Below are 27,411 nucleotides of genomic sequence, written 5' to 3'. Positions count from 1 at the left end.
TCACATCACAGCGTTTGAGAAATGTCCATGGATTGTCGAACCGTGGTGCCCCTTAAGTGTAGAAGGGTGAAGGGACGAAAAGCATCAACCTCAAGCGTTCCACTTTCCTTTGTTTATTTATTTATTTATGCATCCATGTAAATTTTATCTGGGCAAAGTATTCTGAAACATATATGGGTATATATCTGAATATGTGTGTGTATATGTGTATATATGTTTGTACACATATGGACATTCACGTATACGTACACACACCCTGTGGCAGATGTTACTGGTGCAACCAAAGTACAGGGTATTTTGAAGTCAGGCTTGGATTCACTTCAGCCAGTGCCATATGCGTGGAGGGGACAGGTGTCACCCGCAGGCAGGAGCATTTAAGAGGCAGTGCTCAATTCTTCAGGCCGTTTTCTGTACCATGGCAATCAGTGATTGTAGACGTATATACCTGTAAAGAGGTGGCACAAGGCTGAAGAAGCAGATTAGACTGGGGATCCATCTCAGAGAATCACCAAACCCAGAACAGACCTGATTTGGGAGAAAAAGAAAAAAGAAAAACTTGTGTTAAGCCACTGAGATTCTGTTCTGATTGCAAAACTTCACACGTCCTGGCCATTGTAAACCTTTACACGCAAGGCCAAGAATGAAAGGCCAGCGGGGGAGACATTGAAATGACCCAGCCAAGACCACAGCTGGAAAGAAGGTAGTGACTAGAACCCAGGACTCTGCACTCCTTGCTTTGCATTCATCTCCCTGTGATACTCTGGACGCCTTTAGCTGCAGTGGAAACAGCACGTGGCGTCAGGAAAAGCTCCTGGATGAGTCATGAAGACAGTATACAAGTTTAAAACCATAAATTGCCCAACACTTTGCTATCTTGCACGATCTTCCCTCTTTTACCTGTCAGGTCAGAGATGGATGGGATGGCAGGAAGTCTCAGTAAATTGCAGCATTAAGTATCATCACAAATAATCATTTTTGCAAATAATCCAACCTGCTTGGACTTGAATAGGCTCTGGTGTATCTGAAAATATTACCGTAGCAGTCAAAGATGTATATAAAGGTATTTTTCAAATCCCAAATTATTCACCATATTACTGAAATATGAAAGTGAGTAGTTAATAAAATTGTCAGCATTTTGAAGGGGCCATGAAATATCCTTATACATCTGGTTTTATGCCTGCTCTCCCCTCTAGGTCTGCGTAAACAGCCAAGATCCATCTTTCATTCCCTTTTAACTCTGGGATTTACAGGATAATAGATGCCAAAATGCACATCCCGTGACAATGGCTTCCAGACCCAGCGCTTGAAGGTGAGAAGTAAAGAAGAGATGCATTGCCGGTTAGAGTATTACTTTTCCTGATATTCAGGGTGCCCGCCCCGCCCCCCCCCCCCCCCCGCAAATTAAAAAGATCTCTCCACTTGGGCAAGTTTTGGAAACTAGCTATGGTTTCTGGAAATTAGGAACATGAGAATTAACAGGATTTTAATTCCAAAGATTTTTTTCTTAAGTTAGTAACAGCACTACTTCATGAAAATGTCGCAGAGCTACAAAGAATTGAAGATCCCTGACTCCAACCCTTTCTTGTCAAGGAATGCGAAACATGACTGCGAATCCTCCACAGTGGTTGTTGAAGACTGCATAGACCCGGCACAGTGCTCCAGGCTCCTCAGGGGCATATAATTCATTGTCCAAACTGACACACTGTGGAGAGGGGAATGGGGCAGTGGGTGCTCTGGTCCACTAGACACACACCACGGCTGCCGTGGACCAGTTGGGGTTGGTGTCACTCTCCCTACTCGTGCCTATACAACAGGTGGCAAACACAGTGCCGACGGATCCAGGCAGGGCCACCCCATCTAAAAGGGCAGCTGCCAGTTGGCTCAAGGCAATTGTCCCCACACATGAATCTAAACTACAGTTGCCAAATGTTCCCATTTTTAAAAGGAAATCAATATCTGTATGTGTACCCTTCAATTTCTAAATGTTGTCAATTCATTCAAAAACTCAAAATACCACAAAGACCAAACACTTCCTTCGAATTGTCGCTTGGGGGTCACCAGTTTTTGACCTCTGTCTTAAGAGTGGTAGACAGAACTGTCACCCTGGAAGACTGGGAAAGGGCTCTGGGGATGAGGTAAAGCTGTCACTTAAATGTGCTTTTGCACACAAAGGTAAGGAGTCAGAAGATTTACACAGTTCCAAAATTAATGAATTAATCCCTTCATTTAAAAATGATAAATATAACTACAAGTAAACCTAGCTTTGATTTTTCTGAAGTTCATGATTTCCTTTAAAAACTCTTTTTGGCTGTTTGGACTAGCTTGGCTGGTTTTATTGGGCAAACCAATATGGAGCTTAATCTTCATCCCTGCAGGAGTGAGTAGGAATGAAATCTCTTCCTTTAATCATGAAGGAAAAACTTTCCCTTTTCACTCTTCTCCATGGCTGCCAAGCCAACTTTCTCTGTGTTACATCAGCCAGAACTGTGTCTCCTGGCTGCCACGAGCTGCAAAAGATCTCAGGGAAGGGGAGTGGGCTATGACGGGCTTAGAGCAAATGTGACTCTGTGGGGCTGGGCACACCATTGCCCCAAACAAAATGAGGGTTCTTAGCCAGGAAGAAGAGAGGAATTGGTGTCGGGTCAATCAGCAATGTCTCCCATAACTGTGCAATTCATTCATTCCTCCATTCTATAAACATTTTTTTGAGCACTTATTAAGTGACAGGCCCTTGGGACACAGGAGCAGACACAAGGGGCATAGATATCTGACTCCCCCCACTGAGTTTACATGCTTGGAGTGGGGAGGATATTTTTAAAAAGTAAGCTTCACAGTACTTTAGAAGGTGATGCAGTGCCCTGAACGAAAATAAAACAGAGAAGGAGGATAGAGGGTGATGAGACTGGGGTGGGGTTGCAGTTAGATATTGGGTAATCTGGGAAAGACTCCCTAAGGGGGGACATTTCATCAAAGACCTGGAAGATGTAAGGCAGCAAATCACATGCCCACACGGGGGCAGAACATTCCAGGCAAAGGGAATAGCCAGTGCAAAGGCCCTGAGGTGGGAGCGGCCCCTGTCTGGTTGTGTAACACAGGGGCCAGAGCAGTGGGAGAGCCTGGACGGTAGTGAAGGGAGGTCAGAGCAGGACGTGGGGGCCACTGGGAGGAAGTGGCTTACAGTGTGGTGGGGGGGGAAGGAGGGGCTGTGAGCGGGGTGGTCACGTGGTCTGGCTCTGGCTCCTTTGTTGAGAATGAGCTGTGGGCACCAAGGGTGGAAGCCAGAAAACCATCACTGAAGCTAGTGCAGTAATCCAGGCAAGAGATCATTGGCTGCTTAGACCAAGGCGGTAGTTTTCTTTAACACATTAAAAATATATTTGCAGATAATACAAAAGCCAGAAGGGAGCCCAAAATGTCTCTTCCCAGTATGTGTATCCCTTGCTGCTAACGTAGTGTAGAAGCCAGAAATTAAAAGTGCAGTGGGGCTTTTTTGATTCGCATTTTCTCTCATCTAATATTAGCCTTAATTATATCCTATTAAAGTTAATTCTCGAACTATAAGACAAAGATCTGTGAATTTATAAGTTTCCTTTCCCACTGGTTTGCAGAGCTCCTTATCAATGAATAGATTTCATACAAACAAGAAGCAATGTAAGCCACTCAGTGTGATACCTTACTTCAAGATAAAGTTACCCAATTAAAAATAAATGGTGAATGATCATGTTTTCCTTTCTGGTTTTAATAACCAGGGCTTAATTCAAGAAACCTGCTTGCTGAGATGCTTTTGTTCAGTGATCATTTGTTGTTACCCCTCTTGAAAGACAAAGCTATGGATGACTGGGCACACTCCAGCGAGGGGGGGAGGGTAATGAGATGAAGGCGGGAGCAGATGGTGAATGTGAATGGAGGCGAGGGAAAGGAGGCGAATGGGGAGTGAAAGGTACACAGATGGTAGCATCAGTGACCCTGGGGCTGAGCACAAAGGAAGAAAGAGGAGCGAGTGCTTTTCCAGCCACATCTGCTGACCCCGCCAGGCTCACAGCTGTCCTTTCTTGCCCACAGGGTTCTTGGTTGACCCGGGGTGCAGGGCACAGTGCTGGTACCACCTCTGGGGAGGACCCGGGAAGGTCAGAGCTTCCTTGTTTAGGGGCCAGATGTTTGCAATGTAAAGAAACTTATGCTGCAGGTAAGCACAGTTCTTTGCAATTCTATAAACCATAGTAACACTGCTAATGTATATATATATGTGTACTTGCTATCACCCTTCTCTCTCTCTCTCTCACACACACACACACACACACACACACACACACACACAGAGCCCAACCTTTCTCTCATTGTTCTCTTTCTCTCCTGTATTCTCCTTTCTCTCATCCTTCACCTGTCTAGAGTGACCATCTTAATTCTAACCCATCACAATAATGTATGCTATGTAATTGTTATTAACCTATAATCTGTAACTGTTATATATAACCATAAAAGGCAATGCTATCATTAATACTGCAGCCATTGTTAATTAGAACAAATCTGAGATGCTGTTTGACCCATTGTCATTTTGCAAATGGGTAAACTGAGGCCATAAATGACTCGACCAAGGCCCGAGAGTGTGTTCGGGGACAGAAGGCAGAGTGACTCTGAATGGATTCATCAGCCTCTCTCCCGAGGTTTTCTTTCGGCTTTTAACTTTTCAGTGAGCAAACTTTTGGAACAAACATATTTTAAAATATCGCATTCATTATTGTTTTCTTCAGAGCAATGCTGCTTCTTCCTCTCACCCTTCTCCTCCCCACCGTGTTTAGGTGTTTTATTGCACTTAAGGATTTTTCAGTTTCCTCCTTCGCTGAAAAGATGACATTGAAAAGATACTAAGGGAACTTTTGTCCATCCTCCAAAACAGGAACCTTACCAGTCAACAGAATTATGCATCTTTTTGCATTCTGCAGTATTTTTTTTTTTTTTTGGCTATATAATGACTCATTTCTGTTAAAGTAATAATGAGTAAGCTGTTTTATATTCTGACAATCTCACTTGCCAATCATAGGCCTTTTTGTATTCTGTGTTATCATCATTTCTAGTATTTGTTTCTGACCAATACATGTTAATTATATATGTAAACTACTTAAGACTGTTGAAAAGAAAATCAGCTATAACCCAACCGCCCTTGGAATAATTGATGCATTGGCCCAGTCTCCATGTGTACGGTTTTTATTTTAAAAATTGGAGCTAATTGCTGTAAAATTGGGTTTCTATTTGCTCCCCGGCCCCCTCGTTAAGAGCGAGGTGGAGACTGAAGAATCTGAGCCTGTTTCTCCACGTGTAAAATGTCGTGCCAGGGGCGGGAACAGGCGAGGTCTCTGCACCCATCGAGGCGGGCACCAGGTCACCCAGGGCAGCGGACACAGCGCTCAGCCCCTGTGGCGACGGCCCTCCCGCCCGCTGCGCCTTTCCGGGCGGGCCAGCGCGCGGTCCTCCCCGCGGGCGCCGCCAGAGGGCGCTGTGGCCCGGGGCGCGACGGCGGCGGCGCGGCGCGGACCCTCCCCCGGCGGCTCGGCCGCCGCCCTGTCCCAAGCTCCTCTGCGGGTAAACAGACATGGCCGGCGAGGGAGATCCGCAGGACGCTGCGAACAACATGGGCAATCACTTGCCGCTCCTGCCCGGTAACCGTCCGGGGCCGGTCCCTGGCGGCGGGAGGGGGCGAGGCCCGAGCCGTGAGCGGCACGGCGGGGCCGGGGAGGCGGGCGGGCGCTATGGAGCCGGCGGGGCCGCGCCGGAAGCGGCCGCGCATCGGGCCGCCGGCCAGGGACCCAGTAGCGGCGCTTCTCCCAGCGGCTCGGTCCCCCGGGTTGGGGACGAGGGTTTGGAGGCCGGGGAGGGGGGTCTCCCCCAAAAGGCAGGGACCCCATGCTCTCCATCCTCCGTGTGTCCAGAACTTGGCTCCCAGGAAATGGTCTGAAACTGGGTCGGGGGAAGAGCGGGGGACTGGGATAGAGCTCAGCAGCCCAGACTTTTCCTCGACTTCTTCCCTTTGATAAGGGTGACAGCTACCATGTATTAACTGTTTGCCACGTCACGGGCCTTGCCATAAGCGCTTTGCATGCGTTTCTCCGTTTAATCCTCCCCACATTTCTTTTCTAATCCTGATTTGGTGGGTGAGAAGTGGATTGGCAGATTAGTGTGTGACTTGCCCAAGGTCACACAGTTGCAGGGCCAGGACTCCTATCCGAGTCTGTCTGCATAGCTGGTGTCTCTCAACCACTTCACGGCCAAGACAGTATTTGGTCTGTTCTTAGGCACATAGTTCAAACACATGGTAGAACAAGCTTAATTAGAGATACTTAGGACTGTGATGTTAAACTCAGTTTTCTCTCTCTTTTATGTTTTGTGAAAATTTATACTTTGGACTTAACGTTGGAATACTGGGTAGAAAAAAAACCTGGAATAATTGTACAGTTTTGTCGTGGAAGGCTCTAGACAGGAGATGCTTTCCAAGAGGTGTATCAGCCAAACTGAGACTATTAGCTGAGTCCCTTCACTGTGTGTCAGGAAGTAAGGTATGATATACAGTCTGATACTTGAGGGGGTTTATCATCTGTACGAGCCTCCTGAAAATATAACTAGCAGAAGACCGTTGATTTAGGCCAGTTAAGCAAATGCTCTTACCCTCCATCAGAGGGAGGGATTGTTCAGGGCCAAAACGGATTGGGGGAAAGCCCTGTGGGGTGTACTGGAGACATCCAAAAGCATATAACTTAGGATAGGCTTGCAGAAGATAAGGCCTGGAAGCTTGGGTCGGAGTGCTGGGAATCTTGCATCTCTTGCCAGTGAGACTGGGGGTTTCTTCCGTGGGTTGCAAAGAAACAGTTGTGGGTTTCAGACCTAAGAGAAGCTGTGCTTGGAGGACTAATTTGCCCACTGGGAGTGGCGTGGGTTGGAACAGGAAGAGACTGAAGGCATGCCCTCCATATACGAGGGACCTTTTCCAGAGAAATACATCAGGATCAGACTCAGTGGTCGATGCGGAGGCAACCTAGCCGAATTGAACTTGACTGAAGACCTGAGCTGTTTTTTCAGAGACATCAGCCCCGCTCTGTCTGTGCCGAAGCCAGCGTGTCAGGGAAGGTGCTGATGTCCTGCTGGCATCCACAGGGTGCCCCTGCGTGGGATGAGTCATCACACTTCACCCTGGAAGCTCTGAACACTCAGTGTGTTTTGTCAAAAAAAGATCGGGTGCGAAAGGGCTCAGAGAGATTGTCAGTACGATAATCCTGCTTTTGCAAAGCATACATGAGTTTTATTTGTAGAAACATTGGATTGTCCATACATCCATGTAGAATGAATTGTTTTGAAGAGTAATCCACTTTAAACGCTAAGGAACTAGCTTAATATTTAAGATTCGAAGAATCTGTCCCAACCAAACAAAACACTAATAGATACACAGCCAAGTGGGGGAAGTGGGTTTCTGCCCTATCTATGAGAAAGACTACTTTGTGTAAGGAGATCATTTAGAGACGAAGTTGGAACAGTTAACATGTAAATTTTAAAGTTATGAATTCTAGCCTTTAAGCTAAAATTTGACCTTTTAAACTCTGTGTAATAGAGCAATAGAGTGTCAAAATGCTTAGTGAAAACCATGGTGTCAGAATTGTGAATGCAAGGAAGTAGATTCAGAATATTTCATCGGTTTAGATTTTTCTTTGTTATCTCTTGGTCTCTTAATGAAATTTCTTTGTGCTTAGGAAAATTTTGTATGAAGCGTTAAACCACTGAACATTTGAATTTAAATTGAAACAATTATGTTCTCTTTGACAAAACCTTATATCTAAGGAATTTATAAGAATTAATAGAGAGTCCAAGGCAGTTGCCATGTTGAAAAACATTTATATTTTCTTGTCAGGGACCTAGCTGGAGGTGGTTTGATTTAAATAATGATATGCACAAAGGAAAATAACTATTTTGTAAAGACATTTTATCCATTTAGAAGTTTATTTGGGGGCTTGCTTGCTTTATTCCTTCTTTCTTTCCTTCCTTCCTTTCCTTCTCCCCTCCTTCCTTCCTTCTCTCCCTCCCTCTCTCCTTCCTTCTTTCCTTCCTTCCCTCCTGTCTTCTCCAGAAGCTCTTTAAACGTTTGAAAGAACTTTAGAGATTGTTCTTGTTCATGCCTGTCATTGTTCAAATGAGGGAACTAAGGTTTAATCAGGTGGGATGAATTGTCTGAGGTGTCAAAATTAGTTCCTAGCAAGGGAGAAGAGGTAAACCTCCTCTGCAGAAGAATTTCCAATCATTCATGCAGGTAGTCCCCCTTCAGGGAGGTGGAACACAATCCCTGCTCCTTAGATGTGAGTTGTCCCTAGTGATTTGCTCACAAAGAGTACAATGGGGAAAGGAGGGGGAAAGTAGCTTTGCAGTCGAGAAATCTGACTAACACTACCTCATCCAGGTGATCAAGGTCAGCTTCAGTAGTTATAAGTGACATCGGTAGTGTGCACCCTTGATAGGACACGATGAAAATGGCTCTTCACCTCCCTAGGCTTCCTCCCCAAAACACAAATCCTAATTGAGGGACATTCTACAAAAATGCCTGGCCAGTAGTCCTCAAAACTGTCAAAGCCATCAGAAACAAGGAAACGCTGAGAGACCATCCCAGCCCAGAGGAAGCTAAGGAGACATGACAACTGAATGTAATGTGGTGTTCTGGATGGGGTCCTGGAACAGAAAAAGGATATTAGATAAAAGCTAAGGAAATCCAAATAAAATGTGTTTAGTTAACGGTAATGTGCCAATGCTGATTCCTTAGTTGTGACAGATATACCGCACTAATACAAGACATTAGCTATCAGGAAGTGGATGTGAGGTATACAGGAACTCTCTATTATCTTTGCAACTTTTCTGTAAGTCTTAAACTATTCTAAAATTAAATATTGATTTTAAAAAAAGTAGTTGGTGGCAGAGCCCAGCCTAGACCCCAGCCCTCCAGCTGCCTCTTCACAGTACTGTCCAGATTCCCAAGTGTGTGTGGTGTTTACAAGAACCTCTCTTTTCATGGGCCCAGAATCCTCATGAAGGAATTATGTATTTGAAAGGGAACATAGCTTTTACATGTTCATGCATCTGTTTTGTTTTGTTTTGTTTTCCTTATAATATTGTACTTTTACAGCAGAGGATGAGGAAGAAGATGAAATTGAAATGGAAGTTGAAGACCAGGATAGCAAAGAACCCAAGAAACCAAACATCATAAATTTTGACACTAGTCTTCCGACATCACATACAGTATGTAATTTTGTAACAGATCTAGTATGATAAATACGTACATTTAACTGTAGATGGGAGTTCTTGAAAGCGAATGACTGCTTTTAGCATTACTGGAAATTACCTCACACCAGAAGTTGTGGATGAGGACGTGGGCTCTTGACAGTAGATAAACAGTCTTCAGCTGTAATTTTTAAGCGGTTTGATACCATGTCTGTTACTAGCTGTAATTCTTTGAACAATTGGTGCTCTTCTTACGTCTTTGCTAGTAGTGGGGCTACTAAAGTACTTCTTATTCTCTGTACTACTGGGTCCCAGGGTGTTGTTTAACATTCTAGCATTTTATACTTGTCATTTATGCTCTTTGGACATAGAGATGTCTAGCTTAGTCAAAATCAAATATCAGGTTGGCCAAAAAGTGCCTTTGTTTTTTAAGTGAAAGTAAAGGACATTTTTCATTTTCACCAAGAACTTCATTGAACAGCGTATTCACCCTTTGGTTCCACTACCTTCTGCCATTTTTTAGGCAACTTCATAATTCCATCTTCCCAAAAGTTTTTATCTTTTTGAGCAAAGAACTGTTCCAAGTGCCTTTTACAGTCTTCCAGGGAATTGAAAATATTTTTCCATTAAGAGAATTTTGTAAAGACCAAAATAAATGGAAATTCGAAGGTGCAGTGTCTGGTGAATATAGCAGATGAGTCAGAACTTCCCAGCCAGGCTGTAACAGTTTTTGCCTGGTCATCAAAGAAACATGCAGTCTGCATTATCCTGATGGAAGATTACGCGTTTTCTGTTGACTAATTCCGGACGCTTTTCATCGAGTGCTGCTTTCAGTTGGTCTAACTGGGAGCAGTACTTGTTGGAATGAATCGTTTGGTTTTCCAGAAGGAGCTCATAATAGAGGGCTCCCTTCCAATCCCACCATATACACAATATCACCTTCTTTGGATGAAACCGGCCTTTGGTGTGGTAGGGGTGGTTCATTTCAGTTGCCCCACGATCTCTTCCATCTGCATTTTTGTACAGTATCCACTTTTCATCGCCCGTCACAATTTGTTTTAAAAACGGAACATTTTCATTATGTTTCAGTAGAAAATCACATGCAGAAATATGGTCAAGAAGGTTTTTTTCACTTAACTTATGTGGAAACCAAACATCAAAATGATTCACATAACCAAGCTGGTACAAATGGTTTTCAGCACTTAATTTGGATATTTTGATAATGTCGGCTATCTCCCACGTGGTATAATGTTGATTGTTCTCAGTTACTGTCGATTTGATCGCTGTCAACTTCAGCTGGTCTACCCGACCGTGGAGCATCGTCCAGCGAGAAATCTCCAGCACGAAACTCCGCAGACCACTTCTGACACGTTCGCTCAGTCACAGCACCTTCTCCCTACACGGCACAAATCTTTTTTTTTGCGTTTCAGTTGCATTTTTACCTTTCTTAAAAATAATAAAGCATACTGTGATGAAAATGTTGCTTTTTTTCTTCCATCTTCAATATTTAAATGACTAGACAAAAATTCACCAATTTTGATCAGTTTTTTTTTAAAATGCACGCTGATATGACAGCTGTCACGATACAGTCTAACAAGATTGTTTTGAGTGAAGTTGAAGACAACTAAGCGCTACTAGAGCCGTCTTACGGAAAACAACGAATGAACCTTTTGGCCAACCCAATATTTTGAACTTAAAAAATGCTCTTGAATTTTTATGTATGTGAGAGATTCTCCACAAGAAATTAGAAATTCTACTTCTAGGAGTCAAAAATAGATTTTCATGTGGGAGCTGATACAGCAAGTTTATTATTTAAATATTTGTACCCCCTGTGTATGTTTCCTCATGCGGATTTGCTGTTCAGTCTGTTGAGCTTGTGTTTTTGTTCCATATCTGTAACGACACTGACCCCGTGTGTGTTCCTCTGTAGTATCTGGGCTCTGATATGGAGGAATTTCATGGCAGGACTTTGCACGATGACGACAGCTGCCCGGTGATTCCAGTTCTGCCGCAGGTGATGATGATCCTGATACCCGGGCAGACCTTACCTCTTCAGCTTTTCAGTCCCCAAGAAGTCAGTATGGTGCGGAACTTAATTCAGAAGGATAGAACCTTTGCGGTGCTTGCATACAGGTAAAATCTTAGAGCTAATTGACTTAACAGTCTCTCGTGCAGTCCCAGGAGAGGTGGTTTTAAAGCCAAAACTGACTCCTATTCTGCATGCACAGGAGATGGGATGAGGTTGGGAAGTAAAACATTCGGATAAAAAGTGTGAAAGTGCAAGTTGGAGTATTTCGGTATGATCATTACCATCTAAATCAGGCTTTACCTTTCATACACATTTGAACTTTCTGGTATTTGAAAGGTTTTGTATCATTAATATTTAATGAAGAACATTTCTAGAATCTTATTTTCAAGAACTATCTTTATTTAAAGAAAAAGAGGGCTTTACATTGTAACGTAAAGGATTACTTTTACAAAAGAGCAACTAGTTATTTCACCGTCTCAAAATTCCTAAGCAGTCCTTTTACAGACCCGCGCTAAATTGAAGCTGAATTTGAAGTATCCCATGACAACTAGAGGAAATCAGTGGTAGAGGCAGGATATCCATACAGGAAGGTCCCCCTCCCGCCCCGGCCCCCCAGTACAGTGCTGCCGATAAGCAGCAGAAAGGATGGTCTGCTGAATAAAAAGAATGTTTGGTTTGGGAAGTGAGAGTTTAAAGTCCTATCAGTCCTAGGTCATTTTCAATGACTAGCGATCTGTTCTTTTCCTAATGGGCTCTAATTGTACTTCCTGAAGCCCCTTTATATATCTCAATTCCCTGTGTGATTCTAAAATAAATAAAATTAAATAGCTTTGCAATGAGAGCCGATTGCTATAAATTGTTTTCCCATGTGTATTGCTTTTGTCAACTTTGCATATCTGAAAACTAAATGTTCAAAACTGTTTCCTTTTTAAAATTTACCTTGGAAGTAACGTACAGGAAAGGGAAGCACAGTTTGGAACAACAGCAGAGATATACGCCTATCGAGAAGAACAGGATTTTGGAATTGAGATTGTGAAAGTGAAAGCAATCGGAAGACAAAGATTCAAAGTCCTTGAGCTCAGGACACAGTCAGACGGGTAAGAAACACCATGTGTCTTAAAGCTCCTTGAACATCATAAAATGAAATGGTTTTCTTATTTTTTTTCTGTTTTGCTGACCCTTCACATTTTGTGACTTTTAACTAGTTGTTCTTTTCCCTTTGAAAGTATAGCCTAGGGGTTTCCAACTTTGCTGTGCATCAGATGCCCTGGGAAGTTTTTAAAACTATAGATGCTTGAGTTCCAACCTCCCCTCCCATCCCTAGAGAGCCATCAGTCTGGGAGTGAGGCCACAGCATCTTTTCTGAGGATTTCCAGGTGATTCTTAACGTCCCTCTAGGTTTGGGAACAGTAATGTAAACCCTACAGGCAGTGTCATGTGGGGCAGGGCTTCTTTGGGGTTGAAGACCTCTCTTCAGATTGAAAAGCGTGGGAGGTCAGAGCCTGGTGAGCTGTGTGTGGCATCCCTGTGCTTGGGGAGCCATGGCGGTCAGCCCGCCACCTCCTTGTGGACTGTGGAGGAGCGTTTACACTGAGTGCCCGTCTCCACCGTGCGTGTGCTCTCACCCGTAACGGATCACATACTTAGTAAGTGACCAGGAAGCACTTGTCATCTCTGTGCCTTGTACAGTTTAGAAATTCTCTGAGTGTTCTGTTTCAGCAGTCACTATTCTGGCGTGGCTCTCGTGGTTAGGGTTTTTTCACAAATTTAAGGAATACCTCATTTTAAAAAATGCAGTTCACCTTTACTCTTAAAACAAACAAACAAGCAAACCTCCAAAAAAAACCACACAGCATATTGTCCTCAACACTGCATGTTTCCTTTTATAGGAGTGGTTCTTAACTATGGTACCTAAAAATCACCAGTGAATCACCAGTGAAGTCTTAGAAACAGATTCTTGGGTCCCCCCAGCCCTAGTGAATTGGTCTCTTATCTGTAGCCACGGTTGAAAATCTTGTCAGGTCTCTGTGTTGCACAGGTAACGTCTTCCCAACGCATGGACACTCAGAGGGATCTTTAAAGATTTAAAAAAGAATACGAGCTGCCTGTGGGCAATAACTTTTTGTCTGTGTTGTTCACATAGTGGGCATTCATAAATATTATTGAACTATGAAAATATTGAGGGGTCAGCCACCCTTTGGAGCTTGAGAGAGCATAGAAGAATGAGGGGTAGGGTGCCAGAGCCCTCGGGGGGGTTAGTGCTACCCTCCTGGTGACCCCCACCCAGAGCATTCGCTGCGCAAACCCTCCCAGCACTGAACACAGTGTACTGTCATTATAGGGTTGTGTGTGTCTCCCTCGAGGCGAGCTGCTCAGGACAGTGGCTGAGACTTCTATGCGTTCTGCATTTAGGACCATCAGTGTTACGTGAATGAATGAAAGAGTGTCCCCCTGAGGGCTCTGCATTGAGACAGTTAGCAAGCTGTTTTGTTGCTGTGGATTTTACTAACAGTTCCATTTTTAAAGTACTTAGTATCCTCATGCTTATAAAATTTTGAGTATTTGTGAATACTGTATTCCAGAAACCATAATGGCAAATTGACTTGGGGAAAAGTATACTTCTGAGACTGTCGACATCAGTGACTTGTGATTGTGGACAACTAGTTTGAACACAAGGTGGCAATAGACCCTTAACTGTGAAAGCAAGTCAAGGGATATACCTTTGACTCTAGTAGAGATGAGCGTGAAACTGATAGGGCCAGACAGGACTGGGAAAGGGCCCATTCTCTGTAGTATCCCTGAGACCCACTACCACAGCCTCTCACAAAAGTGAGTCTGTCTTAATTTAAAAGACCTCCACGGAGTGAGAATCCTCTGTCTCCACTGCCCCTCTGGTCCTGTCACTACCTTCACTGGAAATGGTGACACAGAAGGAACTATGGAGATAATCTAGTGCAAGCTCCTCTTTTTTCAAATAAGGAAACGAAGTGCTAGAGAGGTAAGTAATTTGCCTAAGGTCATAACAACTAGTAGGCACCAGCTGGTTGGTTCTAGGTCCCTGACTTCCAAACCAGTGCTCTTCCCACTAAGCCTGAATTCCTCCATCGCACGTTTGCACCTCAGGCCAGTTTCCTTTTCTTTAGTAATGCAGTACCAGGTAATAGTCATTTGTCTTCTACATAAATGACTCTTCATATGTAAAAAGTATACCGCTACTTTTCCAGAGTGAGTCTTTATTTCTGTGGCATCTTCTGAGCACATGGAAATTTATTTGAAAAATTAATTAAAAAAAAAATAGAAGTGTATCATTGAATCACCGTAGGACTCTTCAGGAGTTCTGAGTATTTCTTACATGTAGAGAGGAAAAGGAGATTAATACTCTATTTGGAATTACAAAAGAAGCTCTCTTACCTGCCATAATTGAGATGAATAATTTTTAGTGAAAAGGGTTAATTAAAAATAGAAGTCATAAAAATTTACACACACATATCTTAAACATTTTATTTTAACTTAAAATATATAAATGTTCCTTCATTCATTTTACGTTTGATGGAAAGACAGGATACTTTCTTCGAATTGGGTCTGTGGATTAGAGATGGCACTAGTCTTTCTTGCATTAACAGCTTTCATTGTGCATCATCTATCTGCAGTTTATACCTGTAGTTTTTCTTCAAAGAGAGGTTCTGAAGATACTCACAAGGCTGTCTGAGCACAGAAGCCTTGCAGATTTGTGCACTTTTTTTCTTACCATTAGAATTGTCTGAACCTAATTTGAAAGCATTTTTTTTTGGCTCAACCTAATATTCATTGAAGCAGTTTTAATTTTGTACTTATATTTTATCAGTTGCTATAATATTTATATAAACTATCAAACAACAAGATTCTACTGTATAGCCAGGGAACTATATTCAATATCCTGTTATAACCATAATGGAAAAGAATATGAAAAAGAATATACACATAGACGCACACACACACACACATATATGTGTGTGTGTGTGCGTCTGTACGTGTGTGTATATAACTGAATCACTTTGCGGTACATCAGAAATTAACACAACATTGTAAATCAACTATACTTGAATAAAATAAAATTTAAAAGAAAACTTCCACTTCAAAAAAATATTTATGTAAATTATGCAACTGTAATCACAAAACAACTGCCATAAACAGGTCAGGAAGAAACAAAACTAGTGTATGTTACAACCAAAACTCATCTGCTGGGAGAAGCAGCAGCCGTGTGCAGCAGACCCTGGGCGGGCTTCACAAAAGGAACAGAGACCAGTGCTTAACCCTGTGAGGCAATTCAGACATCAAAGTGTCGTAAGTTTTTGTGGGTTGAGACAGTGGTTACAATGAAAGACCACTTTAGAATTCCTAAGCATGATTAATAGTGAAGCAGAGACTTGTAATATTTTTCTAATTATTTTGTAATATATTTGACTTCATCAGTCTGACAGTGTTTTGTTCCAGCGTTTGGATGTGTTGATACCTTCTGCATTTGAAAAGGTATGCTAGGAGATTAAATGGCTCATAAGACTGTGGTTCGGAGGTACAACCTTCCTCTTGGCATTAATTCATGATGAGATGCTTGCAATTGTGATATTCTCAAGTAGCATTCTAGAATGATGACTTTACTGGCATGAGAGTTGAAATAATTTTTAAAGTAAAAAAAAGATAATATGATGGATATTTTGATTCTTTGCATATTCAGGGTAAATGCTTAGGAATGAGAAAAGGAATGCACATAGAAATAAGGCTGTGTGTAATTCTTTAGTCTTATCTAATCTTATCCATGTAAATGGGTTCTTGATTTCTCTTCCTTTCTCTACCTACTCCTCAGGTTCGGTGATTTATGAGAAGGGATAGATGTAAGAGACGGGGCAAGGGGAGGGGCGGGGTGTGTCTAATGATGTCTGAGGAATTAATTTAGAAGTTATCAAGATATGCATAGGGGTTGGTTGTATATTGATTTTTTTAACTTTGTTTCATTTATAGACTATCTGAAATGTAAAAATCTCCCTTTCCATTCCACAGTGAGATAAAAAATCTTAGGTTACCTTTGGTTTTAACTTTGGTATGATTTATGAAACACAGTATTTTTTGAAAATTTCTTGTATCATAATAGCATATGATGAGTATGTTTAAAAAAGAAAACTTTGAAAATCTTAGTATTTAAAATTACCCATAATGTTTAGAAACTTAATAGTTGGAGTTAAGATTATCTAAAAAATGAACAACATGCCTGGTTCTCTTTATTTCAGAATCCAGCAAGCTAAAGTGCAAATTCTTCCTGAGTGTGTGTTGCCTTCAACCATGTCTGCAGTTCAGTTAGAATCCCTCAATAAGTGCCAGATAGTTCCTTCGAAACCTGTCTCACGGGAAGACCAGTGTTCATATAAATGGTGGCAGAAATACCAGAAGGTGAGAAACTTCTTTTTTATGCCTCTTCAAAACAACAAAGACAGGTTGCTTTTTTCCTGTTTAAGAAAGAGACACAAACAACTCTCATGATCTCCTTCCCCAGACTCCTTCTGGACAATACTGTAGCCGCGTTTGATCGTGCTGGAGCTTCTAAAAATTTCATAGGCAGCTGTTTATGTAAAAGCAGTTTGCAAAAGTACTAAAATGTTACAATACTGTGAGGTATTCCAGCTATTATGCCTGTAAGTTATGTATTAATTAATAACTCGTGGTTTTAAGTTCTGCAGGAGTCTCTTATTAGACTGTGGTCAGATGAGATGCTTGGCTCTTGCGTCATAAACGCTTTACCTCAGAAAAAGCGTTTGGGAGAGTACACAGTAGTGAAGTACGTTTTGCTCCTTCTGGACTTGTGAAAGGAAGATTTTTTTGCTCTTGTACAACACTATTGACATCACAAAAATTGGCTTGAGACTAGGTGCTCTTTAAAAGTATTGCCTGTTGGGGCATTAATTCCTGTGTATATCCTTTTGGCTAGATCATTCTTTCTCTTAGAAAAAATACTGATGAAGCTTGTTTGTACTCATTTGTGAGATGTATCAGTTATGAGTATAAAATACCTAATATTTATGATTTCTACCTAAAGGAAAAAATTTACCAGTTTCTAAATTTAGAATCAGTTGGCTTTTTGAGATTTATCTTTTAAAAATATGGAAAGACAATTTTCATAGTAACCTGAAAAATCCTGTGCTAATCATCCTTTACTCTTTGTCATGTAGAGTAGTGAAATTTTTAATTTTGATGTAGATGAGCATAGGATCCTAATTTGATGTGATTAGCATATATCATTCATAAGAGGGTCTCATACACTAGTCACTGTACCTCCACTCTTAGTGGTCTTGCAGTAGAAGTCGTCCAGTTTCCAGAGAGAGCTTTGTGCAGGATGGGTGGTTGATGGGCAGCAGGCTCATGACTGGCTTTCTGTAGGCTCCTTGGTCTCGTTAGTTTGTGTTTCAGCTCACCAGTCTGTGTCATGAGATACTGTGGCTTAATTAGTGTTTCTAAGAAGATTCTGATGAGAAAGTTTAATTAGACTGCTTAAAGTTTCCCAAGCTTTGACACTAAAATTTTTGAAGGTTTCAGAATATTGGTACTGCCATAAGTTTACAGTAGCTTTTGTATAGCTGTGCAGTACTCGTATTTTCAGACTTGATATAGGCACTTTATACTTTCACTCTTGTTTATTTTAGCAGTGGAACAGTGGAAGGTTTTGCTGTCCTAGTCATTTTCAGTGTAACTGCTGAAATCAGTATGTGGAGGATAGCGCTGCCGGTACGTGGCTCCATGGGGTGGTTTTGGAGCGTGTGGAGTCATTTAGTGCCTAGCGGTGAGTCTGGCACTGGGTGGTGCCGAGATGTGGTTCTTTGGTGGGGTAACCGCACCAGGGCGTGCCTCCACAGCCTCTCGGTATTTAGACAGCTTTGTATTTCAGTCGCTGGGTAAGTTTTCAGGAGGCAGTATTTTGATTTATATCATAGTTCTTCCACACCAAGATTTTTGTTAAAAACTCTTAACCGCTTATAAATCGTAAGTTAACTCTTTGCACAGCTCTAAGCATAGAGTGAGAGTGATTGGAGTTAATTCCTGACTTAAGTGCTCTGGACGACTAGTTCTGCGTTCTCTTTGCAGGTCCTTGCCATCTTAAACCTGAACTTGGGTTAGGCAGATAAAACTTTGTACGTGTAATTTTTGTGTGAATTACTGATTAAACTCCTCCTAGTCTGTGGTTAAAGCACCTCCACGTGTTCACATTGAATTCAGAATTAGGCCTTTGCAGCTGGGTTGTCACTGGCTCAACAACAGCAAGGAAGGACACATGTGCAAAGGCCAAGGAAGCACATTTTTGTTTGGAACCAGATCTTTTGACCTTGCCCTGTTGTCTTATTTCTCCAGTAATTCTGGACTCTCAAACATGAGCCCTCAGTTACCTTCACATTCAGAGTTGCCAAGAACTAAACAGAAGGTGCTAAGGAATGAGAGAGACATAAAAGGTTTTCAGAGATAGAAATGCCTCATCCCGTGTATTTTTCAGATCGTTCAAGGGGTTCCCTTGCTTAAACTTTGGGTAGAGTTTCTTAGGTTCTGAAATTTGGAGCTAGATCACTAGGCCAAGAAAAATTGCTAGCTGATCTATTTTGGACTCCAGGTGCCCTACAATCTCTGTTCTACTTTAGAGAGACCACTTAGAGCCATCCTGCTGGCATCAAAACGTGGAGTGGAGCAGAGGGAAGGGATGGCAGATGACACCAGTGGGAACTCCACAGGCCCTGGTGCCGTCTCAGTGGGTCGTCCTATTGCACCCGTAGCCGGACGCTAACTTGCGTCACAGCACTTGGCTTCAGGCAGATCTGGGGCTCGGGTCAGCCCTCTCTGCAGAGTTTATTTACATCTGACTTGTGCATCTTTGTGTCTGAGAAGTGGTTCACGGGGCCAGAACTGGGAGATGCTTAGTTCATTCTTAAGCCAACTCGCAGTAATCGGGTTGCCACACACTTTTCCACCAGAGAAGATACTTAAAGGGTCTAGGAGTGGAGTGGAGTCTTCCTGACATGTATTCAGTTAACCTTGAAACTGTGTGCACACCTCTCTTAACATTTGCCATTGAAAACTAAAAAATCCAAATGACAAAATTATTTACGCTTCTGTTATCTTCCATCCTGACAAGGGAACATTGGAGAAGATGTCCCTAATGATTAAGGAGTTAGGCCAGTATTATCAGGAAGCACTCTTCCAAACCCACTTCTATCTGGAAACCTTCCTCATTCAGTGATTTGATCTTTGAAACTCATGTTTACTTATTTCCTTTCTTATCACAGTGCCTTTCTCTCTTCACTGGGTTTACTGAAGTGGGATTCCCTGAAAGAGAGGAAAGTGTTGTTTCACCTACTTGGAGTACAATGTGAATGTTTCTAAGTACACTCCCTGCTTGCCCATACTATCTATCTACTTGTTCATTTATAAAGCCCTTCTATGTTAATCAGAAAAAGAGTATGCAGTATAAAAAGAAATCAAATGTGGGTGGGCTTCCCTGGTGGCGCAGTGGTTAAGAATCTGCCTGCCAACGCAGGGCACACGGGTTTGAGCCCTGGTCCAGGAAGATCCCACATGCCATGGAGCAACTAAGTCTGTGAGCCACAACTACTGAGCCTGCACTCTAGAGCCCGCGAGCCACAACTACTGAAGCCTGCACGCCTAGAGTCCGTGCTCTGCAATAAGAGAAGCCACCACAATGAGAAGCCCGCACACCACAACGTAGAGTAGCCCCCGCTTGCTGCAACTAGAGAAAGCCCGCGAGCAGCAACGGAGACCCAACACAGCCAGAATAAAAACAAATAAATAAATAAATTTGTTAAAAAAAAAAAAAGAGAAAGAAATCAAATGTGGGAACATATTAAGAAAGTGACTGAAGCGTATCCGTCTGGTCTCTGCTAAATTTATAAGCCATGGTTCCTCCTGCTTCTCGTACAGAACAGGGAGGAACTGAGCTAACTCAGAAGGGGGAGGCCCCAAACAGGAGTTCACAGGTTAGCTTCTCAGTCTTCTTCCCAAGTTTCTTCATGAAAATACAGATAAATATTCTAACTTCTTTCCTTTTTCTTACGTGAAAGGATCCATACTGTCCTGCACCGTCTTCTCTCTTAAGAGTGTAGGAGATTCTCTGTATTCGTTTTTGGAGCACTGCTTCCTTCTTTTGAAAGCTGCACAGTATTCTCTGTATGGATGCACTATAATTTATATAACCAGTCCCCTCTGGATAACAGACCTGCACTAAGTGCTGTGTACAAATGACCTTTCATACAGGTGAATATATAGGGCAGATTTTGAGAAGTGGGATTATCGGATGTCAGGGCAACTGCACTTGTAATGTTGACAGGTGTTTTCAAAGTACCTCCCTAAGGAGGTTGTTCCTATCTCTGTCCTGATTGTCAGTGTTTCACCAAGGCTTTAGAGTATCCAGGTTAATTTTTGCTGATCTGATAAGTAAAATACAGTATCTTGTTGGAGGTTTAATTTGAATTTCTCTGAATATGAGTGAGCTGTGTGGCATTTTGTGTTTAAGAGCAATTCATATTTCCTTTAGTTGGAATTGTCTTCATAGTCTTTGCCCTTCATTGATTGCTAGGAGTTCTTTACACATTAGGAAGCTTATCCTTTTGTCTGTGATTAATGAGTTCCAAACATTTCCTTCAGTTTGTCATTTTTTTTGTCTTTTAACTTTGTTTTTGGTGTGCTGTCATACATAGTTGAATTTATCTTTTTTTTTTAATACTTCCATATTCTGAATCATAACTAGAAATACTTCCCTGTGCAAAGGAGTCTTCATTCTTTAATAAAAGTAAAACATGTCATCTTTTACTGCTGATTTCGTTGTCTTTAATCATCAGAATGTAAGCTTTGATCCAAGTGTAGTTTGTCCTGCTATGGTTTCAGTGCTCCTTTTTCCAGGTAGCTCCCCGTTGTCCTTTGACCATTTTTTGAGAGGGTCATATTTTCCCTCACTGAGATGCTACCTTATTATAGACCAGATTCATGTTTTTTATTTTATTTTTTCTTCTGCTCTGTGATCAGTTTGTTTATGCCTCACCAGGATACTGCTATAACTGTGGAGAGTGTATAATTTTGTAAGTAAAAATATGACCAGTAACCCCTCACTGCTCTTCTCTATTCAAGGTTTGTTTGGCTACTACTGCTTCTTAACTTTTGCACGTGGCCATTAGAATCTGTTGTTGCCTTGTTCCAGGATAATAATAGTAGCAGAAGGAGCAATGATATTTGTTGTCTATTTTTATCGTAGAGAGAAGAAAAGTCTTGAAATCGTGGCTGTGTGTATTCAGGGACTTCCTCAAACCAGAGTAGTGATTTCCCTGGCATACACCTTAAGCTTATAGTTGCCCATCTGGCATTGTGAGCTTATAAGCCTCGGGATCAAGAAAAAGCTCGCCATTCCATTCCAGTTCTTATAAGCAAGTAGGATTTGATGAAGGAAGGAAGGAAACAAAAACTTGTTTCAAAAATTCAAAAGCTTGAATTATTTGGATAAATTGTTTTTATCATTTACATTGCTGATTGTGATAGGTGTTAATACAACAAGCGACCACCTTTGGTCACTATGTAAACCAGTGGTAACATTTTACTATTCACACTTAGCCTTTCACATTACTCTTCCAATTTCATTGCACTTCAAAGAACCATTTAAGTGGAGTTTGACATTTTTTGAACGTTCTACATTGTTGGGAGGCAAAGCCGAAGCTATAGTTATGAGGCTTAAAAATGGAAAAAATGTGATGGATTACCTCCACGTAACAGACAGTCATTTGAAGGGCCTTTCTGCCTGCTTTCAGGAGTAAATCCTATTCCTGGAGCAAATACTACTTCGTTGGAGAATCAGTCATTGGTCACTTTTAAGCACCTAACTTTTTGGCTAGTATTAAAATTTTCTTGAAGTATAGCCCTTTTAGGAAGTAAATCATGGTGTTGATAGACTTGAAGAATGCCCATAAATTGCTGGGACTTATCATCAGTATTACCCAGATATAAGTCGGGCCTTTCCTATTGTGCCAGGAATCTAAATGGAACTCTTAAATTTGAGGATATTGAAGTGGCTTAAATTTTGGCAGTTCAATAAAAGCTAGCTGATCTCTTCTGGTTTACTTCTCTTCAGTTTGTACAGTTGACTTTCTAAAGGGTGAAATATTAAGGTTGTAGTACGTATATTTAATTGACTTGTAAATAGAACTGTAGCATCTGTCAGGGTAATCCTGATAAAGAATTTTAGAGGCCGCCTCACGTTGAAAAGTAGGGAACAGAGACCTGAGGCTGCAGCTTGTTCACATTCACAAAGCCTGGTAGGGGCAGATCGGATGGTCATGACACTGACCCTGATGGTGCCTTGCCCTTCATATCCTATTCGCTGTATATTATAGTAAGGAGTAATGTTTATATATAAATAAATAATTTTAATTTCTTTTTATCTTTCTGTGGGTGTCAAACTACTTGCTTTTGTATCACAAAAGTGATCATTTTGATGTGTAAAGTATATATTAGTGACTGAATTCAGAGTGTGTCAGTCATCCAAACTGAAACTTCATTGGATCTGTGTCATTTCGTAATGCTAAGTACCCCTCTAGAAAGTAAGCCTCTCCCCACTAAAACATAAGCTCCACAGGGCAATGATTTTATTCTTTTGCTGTGCTTTTAATCACTGGTATACACCAAATGCATAAAAATAATGTCAGGTACATCCTAGGTGCTCAGAATATTTGTTGAATAAGTAACGCTTGGAGTCAGACCCCCTGAATGCACGTCCTAGCCAGCCCCCATTTACCAGCTGTGACCTTGAGCAAGCATCCTTCTGCGCCTGTTTCCTTACCTTTAAATTGGGGTGATAATACTGCCAATCTTATCGAAATCTTTTAAGTCGTGTAAAGTGGTTGCCGTTACTATTACTGAATATTCAGTTACCTGATGGGCCGTTAGCATTTTTTATTCTGTAACTGGACTCTGACAAAAATTCTTACTAGCGTTAGGTTTTGGTCTGACTCCTCAGGCTTAAATCACTACCTGAGCATGTGCTCAGAGGCCATCCCAGACCATCTTTGGGTAGCTTCAAACATAAGAATTATATTGAGCCAAAAATTCTTCTTTAATGAGAAGCCATTGGTTAGAGCTGTAGCCCACGAGCCTTTGAGGGCAAGTGTGTCCTCATCCACGTAGCAGTTTCTGAATTATTCGTAAGCAAGTATCACATCCTCTTGAGAGGCAGCTCCACAACACACATCGCTAGTGTGAACTCTAGACCTATCTTCAGCATCCTGGCCCCTGACAGGGAAAGTTCCCATTTCTGACCATCACAGAAGAGCAACGTTACTGTCTCATCTTAGTGCCTAGTCTTCTTCTAATAGCGCTAGAATAAGATTGTGGGGGCAGTAGGGGGTGAGCTCTGCAGTGCGCTGGTTAGTTTACAACCATCAGCTAAGACCCCAAGTCCTCTCTGCATGTGCCGTGTGCCCACGCTCCCCATCTCGCACCCACTCACTTGGTCTTGCAGGTGCAAGCGTAGGATTTCCCTTTTATTTTGTTAAAGGTTATCTTGCCTTTCTTGTTCCACTCTGATAGTTCTTTCTGACCTCCCGTACCCCTTTCCCACCCAGTTTCATGTGTCATGCCCTCTGTCAATTGACAGCTTGTGTACAAAATTACAAATATGTGTACATATGTAGGTTTTGTTTTATTAAGAAAACGTGATCATTCTTTATATTCTATACATTCTTTGGTCAGGTGCAGAATCTTCTCTGGTGTCAAAGTATTCTGTTGTATTTAACTATTGTTGAGAGATGGTTAGGTTGCTTACAACCGCAGTGCATCCTTTCAATCCTGTTTTCGTGTCCTATAGAACACTTCCCTGTCCAGATTTTCTTGGTTGTTTTTACACATCTGTTCTCTCAGATGAACTTGAAATTATACTTCTAAGTTCCAATCTCATTGGTATTGCATTGAATATATACTCTGAGGACTGACATCTTAATGATTGGGTCTTCGCAACATTCACATGCTGCAGGAATTCAAGTAAAAACATCATTGTCAAATATAATAGATAATCGTCTATTATGGGATTATCTGCAAGCTTTTCCATCTTTCTGAAATTAGAAAGTCTTCCTGGGCCAAGATCATTTTTTAAACGTGCTCCTTTCTACTACCAGATCTTGATTCTGTGGTGTTTTTTAAGTGACTTTTTTTTTTCCTGTTTTCAGAGAAAGTTTCATTGTGCAAATTTGACTTCATGGCCTCGCTGGCTGTATTCCTTATATGATGCTGTAAGTAACTTACCTTGAACTTTGTGCTCCTGGGGCAAGCCATGGCATACATAATTAAGGGTCATTAGAACAAAATAGGCTTTCATACCCAGTGCGGTTTTATTTTTGGAACTAATGCCATTCATTACATTTAAGTGGAACAGGCAGGAATCATACTGCTGGATAGACTTGGCTCTTAGTGTGATAGATTTTTAGTTTTCCCTCAGTTTATAGTGGCTTGCAACCTCAGGACAAGATATTGAGGCATTTTAGGGTTTATTAAGCATTTGAAATTTTGCTGAGTCAAGGGCTAGTTACATTTAGGAAAAATAAAGAATCCTTCAACAATGTTTTGTTTTTTTCCTAAACAAGTATATTAACTTCAATTTCCTGATCCCTAGTGTACTAATTGATGCATCCACCAATGTTTTTGCACCTCAGATTTTTTTATTAGGCATCATGACATCTTGAAAAATTAAGAGACTGCTGGAATAGTTCAGAGAATCTGGCTTTTAGACCCAAAGACCGTGTTCAAAGCCTGATTTCTGTTACTTTTCCTGCGGTGTGGGGCAAAACTTGATTATCTATAAAATGGGTTATCGTCTTTGGGATGTCGCGGACGTTCAACAGATGTCAGCCTTTCGCTTAGGGAATCGGCCCGCCCACAGATATGGAGCCCTGGGCAAACTAAACCCATAGGTTGTGAGCACTTACCACATGGGCAACACTAAAGGAAACTACAGTTCCGTCTGCCCTTCAGCAGCTTCTGAGCCATTACAAACGCACAATAGACAAGAGTCGTTTTTGCGTCCACTGGTGAAAAGACAGTGAGCATCTTATGTAGTAAGTAAGTGCCAAGGAAGGTGTGTGGGTAGCAAGTGCGGGTGCAGCTTACAGGGACTGACAGAAGAGGCTTCCTAGAAAAGGGAAGAGGAGGCCTCTGAGATAGCCAGAGCGTGGGAGGAGAGGCCTGGAAAGCCAGCATAGTGCCGGGCAGAGCTGGGTCTCCCATCACTTCTGCCTAAGAAAACGGACACATTTAAACTCGGAATTTTACTAGGTAGTGATGACTTAAATTGCTGCTAATATATTAGGTTTATTGAGTTGACAAGCTGCCAGTAAAGTGTAAAAAGTCTGTGAACCTTATTATGGCTACTTTTGTTTCAAACAAAACAAGGAAACCTTAATGGAGAGAATCAAGAGACAGCTACACGAATGGGATGAAAATCTGAAAGAGGATTCTCTTCCTTCAAATCCAATAGGTATGAAAAATCAGTTTCCTTCCTGTGACCTGTGATGCCTTACTGAAAGAAATTTTTTTGTATGTTTTCTGTTTAATGAAAATGAAACCAAAAAAAAAATTTTTAATTAGTATTCTGAAAAGCATACCCACTTCTTTTGCTTTGAGCAATTACAAAAAAAAAATGAGTATTTTTTAGTTAATAGTAGCAAAGGTCTTAAATTCTCTGAGCACTCCTATTTTAGGCAAGGTTTTCATAAAAAAAGTTCAAGTTGCAATAAATGGCTTGCATCCAAAAACACTTGAGTGTGAAGACTCTCCTTTCCCTGGTCTTCAAGGTGCCATTAAAAGTGAGTGCAGTACCACGACTTATTATTACCTTACTTACAGATCCGTTAATTAGGTACAGTTTAGCTATTCTTCTAGTCTCATAGCAAATAAGTGACTTATTCTAACATGGGTTTGATTTCACGTTTAATTTAAAAGACATTTACAAAAACAAGTATGGGAAAAGAAGTTACACTGTAGAACTTCCTAAGAGCTGGTATACTGTAGTACTGTTTATAATTGTGTGAAATGTGTTCTTTGGGAACCCTGTAGAGAAGGGTTTATTTCAAAAGGATGTTATCGCATTCATAAGCTATCCTGATACTTAACTCCTTCCTAAGTTTAAAGCTTGAAAAACCCACCATGTCTTTAAGATTTTTCTTACAGAGTAGCTGCCTGTCTTCCTATTGATGATGTATTAAGAATTCAGCTCCTTAAAATTGGTAGTGCGATCCAACGACTTCGCTGTGAACTAGACATTATGAATAAAGTGAGTAAAGTGAATATGTTCGGATGCCCACGTTCAGTCAGTCTAGAGAGCGAGGGTGCGCTGTTAGAACTATCTATCTGTAGGGTCCATTCATGTAGTCGTGGAATTAGAGAGCTAGTTGTCCATCATCATGGTTGGCATTAAAAATATTTTAAAGGATTATTTTATATATTTCATTTGGGATCATAAGACAGAAACTTGAATTGTTTTGCATTCCTCAGATATAATAACCTTTATGTGATCTTCATTCAGACTTTGAACACTTGATTTCTACATGAACCATGTATGGTTTTTATATTCTCTATCCTAGAAGGTCATTAGTCTTGTGAGTGAATGTGTGTTAGATCTCAGATTGTGTTTTTCTTGTTCCATCTTTAAAACTATGTTGTTGAATGGCTGGAAGGAAAATATGATAATCAGAGGGATCAACACCTTGGGAGCACTTTCCCACTAATTTTCTCTTACATTTTTTTAGTGTACGTCTCTTTGCTGTAAACAATGTCAAGAAACAGAAATAACAACCAAAAATGAAATATTCAGGTGAGATCTTTATTACATTTTTAGTATAGATCTGAATACGTTTTTCCAACTGCCATAACAGAATTACAGGCAAGACCGTATTTCGGTTCTCCATATATTTCCCTCCATTAAATTACAAATACTCAGCAAATGAAATAGGGGGGAATTAACTCCATGTTGGCCAGAACAACAGTGGGGGTATGTAAGGGATTTTTCATAGGTAATGAGCATGGTGAAGTAAAACAGCTGAGCAGTTCTCTCCTCCCCCCACCCCACCTCCTTG

The 27,411-nt window shown here is 41.4% G+C and overlaps 1 protein-coding gene across 8 annotated transcripts in view; it reads left to right on the top strand.

The window, feature by feature from the left end:
• The first annotated feature begins 1,243 nt into the window (after positions 1–1,243).
• CRBN (cereblon) overlaps positions 1,244–27,411 on the top strand; it is a 31,626-nt gene continuing 5,458 nt past the window's right edge. For 4 of the 8 annotated variants that reach the window (XM_082412292.1, XM_082412291.1, XM_082412294.1 and 1 more), the window contains exons 1-9: positions 3,859–4,186; positions 9,155–9,267; positions 11,180–11,382; positions 12,226–12,375; positions 16,543–16,702; positions 24,511–24,573; positions 25,730–25,814; positions 26,494–26,609; positions 27,085–27,149. In XM_082412292.1, the coding sequence (XP_082268418.1) occupies positions 3,874–4,186; positions 9,155–9,267; positions 11,180–11,382; positions 12,226–12,375; positions 16,543–16,702; positions 24,511–24,573; positions 25,730–25,814; positions 26,494–26,609; positions 27,085–27,149 (1,268 nt within the window). In that variant the 5' untranslated portion in view covers positions 3,859–3,873. Of the gene's footprint in view, positions 1,310–3,858; positions 4,187–5,514; positions 5,658–9,154; positions 9,268–11,179; positions 11,383–12,225; positions 12,376–16,542; positions 16,703–24,510; positions 24,574–25,729; positions 25,815–26,493; positions 26,610–27,084; positions 27,150–27,411 lie in introns of those variants that run through there. The other 4 variants (XM_082412295.1, XM_082412293.1, XM_082412296.1 and 1 more) reach the window with 4 other exon arrangements.

The sequence above is a fragment of the Balaenoptera physalus genome (genome assembly GCF_965194825.1).
Source record: "Balaenoptera physalus genome assembly, chromosome: 11".
Classification (NCBI taxonomy): Eukaryota; Metazoa; Chordata; class Mammalia; order Artiodactyla; family Balaenopteridae; genus Balaenoptera; species Balaenoptera physalus.
The sequence above is the reverse complement of the archived record's forward strand: the minus strand, read 5'-3'. Positions and strand labels throughout refer to the sequence as shown.